Source organism: Papaver somniferum, chromosome 6 (assembly GCF_003573695.1).
Source record: "Papaver somniferum cultivar HN1 chromosome 6, ASM357369v1, whole genome shotgun sequence".
NCBI lineage: Eukaryota > Viridiplantae > Streptophyta > Magnoliopsida > Ranunculales > Papaveraceae > Papaver > Papaver somniferum.
Genome location: NC_039363.1, coordinates 33,958,449 through 33,961,090, shown reverse-complemented (window position 1 = coordinate 33,961,090; position 2,642 = coordinate 33,958,449). Strand labels below are relative to the sequence as shown.

The following is a 2,642-nucleotide window of genomic DNA, read 5'->3' as shown; positions in this document are numbered from 1 at the left end:
TGTTGGTCATTTATCGGGTACCAACCCTTAAATAACCTTTTATTAAATCTAGCTAAATGTGTATTCATGTTCAATTGTAAATTTAATGTAGGTGTAATATCTAGAAAAAAATCAGATAGTAAAGATAAAACAATAAGCGAAGAAAAGAACCAAGTATGAAGGTGTGCCAATAACACTGTAACGTCGTGTTTTTGGACGATGATATCACTGACCTTAAATTTAAGATTTGTTAGCACCAAATTTTTTATAGATCAAAAAATAATTAAAAAAAAAGAAATGAAGTTAGTCATCATGAGAACTTTATGGTTTTATTAATCACTTAAAGTATGAATTGATTGTTATCGATTGGAAAAATAAATAAAAATGAATTGATTGTCACTTAAAGTACTATTGCATAAATAAATAAGTAGAGATATGAGAACAATAATAAATTATCTTTACTAGTTTCCTCTAGTAAAAAACTATTTTTATGTTCAATTTGACAGCGTTAATGTTCATTTATTATCAACAGCAAGTGGGCGAAGTTAGCTAAGTTATTAGATTAAATTAATCCCATGACATATTAACAATTTGGAGATTCGATCACAAGAAATTTCATCCAGCAATGATTTGCAGAATCTTATATATATGAATCCTAACTGATAATTATATTATAACTTCATCAATTAAAATACTCGCATCAAAACAAGTAAAGCAAAGCCCAAAAACTAAAAATGGGTTCATCAAAGTTTCTTCTGCTTCAATTAATGTTTGTATTGTTTCTAATTTCATGGATTGCTAAAACAACCTCTTCAACAACATCTCCGTCTTCAGATATTACTCAGATCAATAGCTTTCTTGAATGTATGTCATTAAACTCGTATCCATCTTCACAAATTCACTCTCAAAACGCATCTTCATATTCAACTCTTTGTCTTAATTTCGTATTACCGTGGGGTTTATTAATTCTATCACAACAGTAAAACCTCTTATCATACTTGCACCTAATAATGAATCGGATATCAAAACAACTTTGAATTATAGTGTGATAAACAATTTACAAATCAGAGTAAGATGTGGTGTCCATGATTACGAAGTTTTATCTTGGAAGTCTGACTTCCGATTCATTATTGTCGATCTCGTAAATATTCGGTCAATTAGTGTTGACGTGAAAAATAAATCTGCATGGATTCTTGCTAGTGCAACTCTTGGTGAGGTTTCCTATAGAATTGCTGAGAAGAGCAAGACTTTAGGATTCTCGGCTGGGACATGCCCTACTATGGGTGTTGGTGGACATTTCAGTGGAGGTGGTATTGGAGTTTTGGTAAGGAAATATGGGCTTGCCGCTGATAATATACTTGATGCCCGCATTCTTGATGTTTATGGAAGAATCTTTGACAGATCATCGATGGGTGAAAACCTTTTTTGGGCCATTAGAGGATGCAGTGGTGCAAGTTTTGGGATCATTCTTTCATGGAAAATCAAGTTGGTTTATGTTCCACCAATAATTACTAGTTTCACTCCAAGTAGAAGTTTAAGCGATGGTGCAATAAAGCTTTTCCTTAGATGGCAAGAAATTGCAGATAAATTTCATGAAGATCTTTACGTCAGAGTTGTTATACAAAAGGGAAAATTGGAAAAATGCCCCATATTTGGATGCCCCGTTGGGAAACTGCCCCACACTTTAAAACTTATGGGAAAATGCCCCGTCCGTTACATTTCCGTCCAAAATGGTTAAGTGGTCAAACTTGTGTCTTGACCAGTTAATATCTCATCCTAACACATGAACAATGGACGGATAATAATACACCACCTACGTTTTCATCAAGAAAATACATCAGATGAACCACTTCGTCTTCTCTATTCTTTCTTTAACATTAAAAAAAATTCAAAAACCAGAGAAGTGTAAAACCAGTTGCAGAGAGGATTTTATGGTGAGGATTGAGTGAAAACTAGGTTGTTTAATTCTTGTGGATTACTTCTAGTTGATGTGTGAGGAAAACAAGTAGATTTTAGGCGATTTTTGTTGTCCAATAACATGAAGAACAATTAAAGTAATAACACTCGAAGCCATGGTCCGTGCAAATTATTAATACGAAAAACTCATCCCTATTTTAGGTTATTCTGCTGAAATTTCAGTTTGAATTTTATTAATTTTGTACCAATTGATATTAGGGTCTACTGATTTGGGGAAATTCATATATCAATAATGGGGTTTTTCCAGTTGAATGATGTAATTTGAGTTTTTAATGGTTTGTGGTGAATGCTTTGTTGTCCAATGTGTTTGTCACCATGGGATTAAACAATCGTAGTTGATTAACCGATTGAAGATGATGATGAAGATGAAGGATTAAAAATTTCTGCCATCCTAATCGGAGAAGATGATGCAGGGAGGGTGTTTTTCTTCACACACGTAATCTCGCAAGTGTGTTAGTTTGACCACTTAACCATTTTGGACGGAAATGTAACAGACGGGGCATTTTCCCATAAGTTTTAAAGTGCGGGGCATTTTCCAAATTGTCCCTATACAAAATGTATACGACCAAACAACTAAGGAGAAAAGAATTTACGTTTTATTCAGCTCCTTATATCTTGGAGGTGTTGAAGAAGTACTGAACTTGATGGGGAAAAGTTTCCCTGAGTTAGGTCTGAAAGCCAGTGAT

At 33.7% G+C, this 2,642-nt stretch overlaps 1 protein-coding gene across 1 annotated transcript; it reads left to right on the top strand.

Moving 5' to 3' along the window:
• The first annotated feature begins 713 nt into the window (after positions 1-713).
• Positions 714-1,717, top strand: LOC113290719 (berberine bridge enzyme-like 22). The gene is made up of 2 exons (XM_026540303.1): positions 714-843; positions 960-1,717. The coding sequence occupies exons 1-2, from the start codon at positions 714-716 to the stop codon at positions 1,715-1,717; spliced, it is 888 nt and encodes a 295-aa protein (XP_026396088.1).
• Positions 1,718-2,642: the final 925 nt, after the last annotated feature.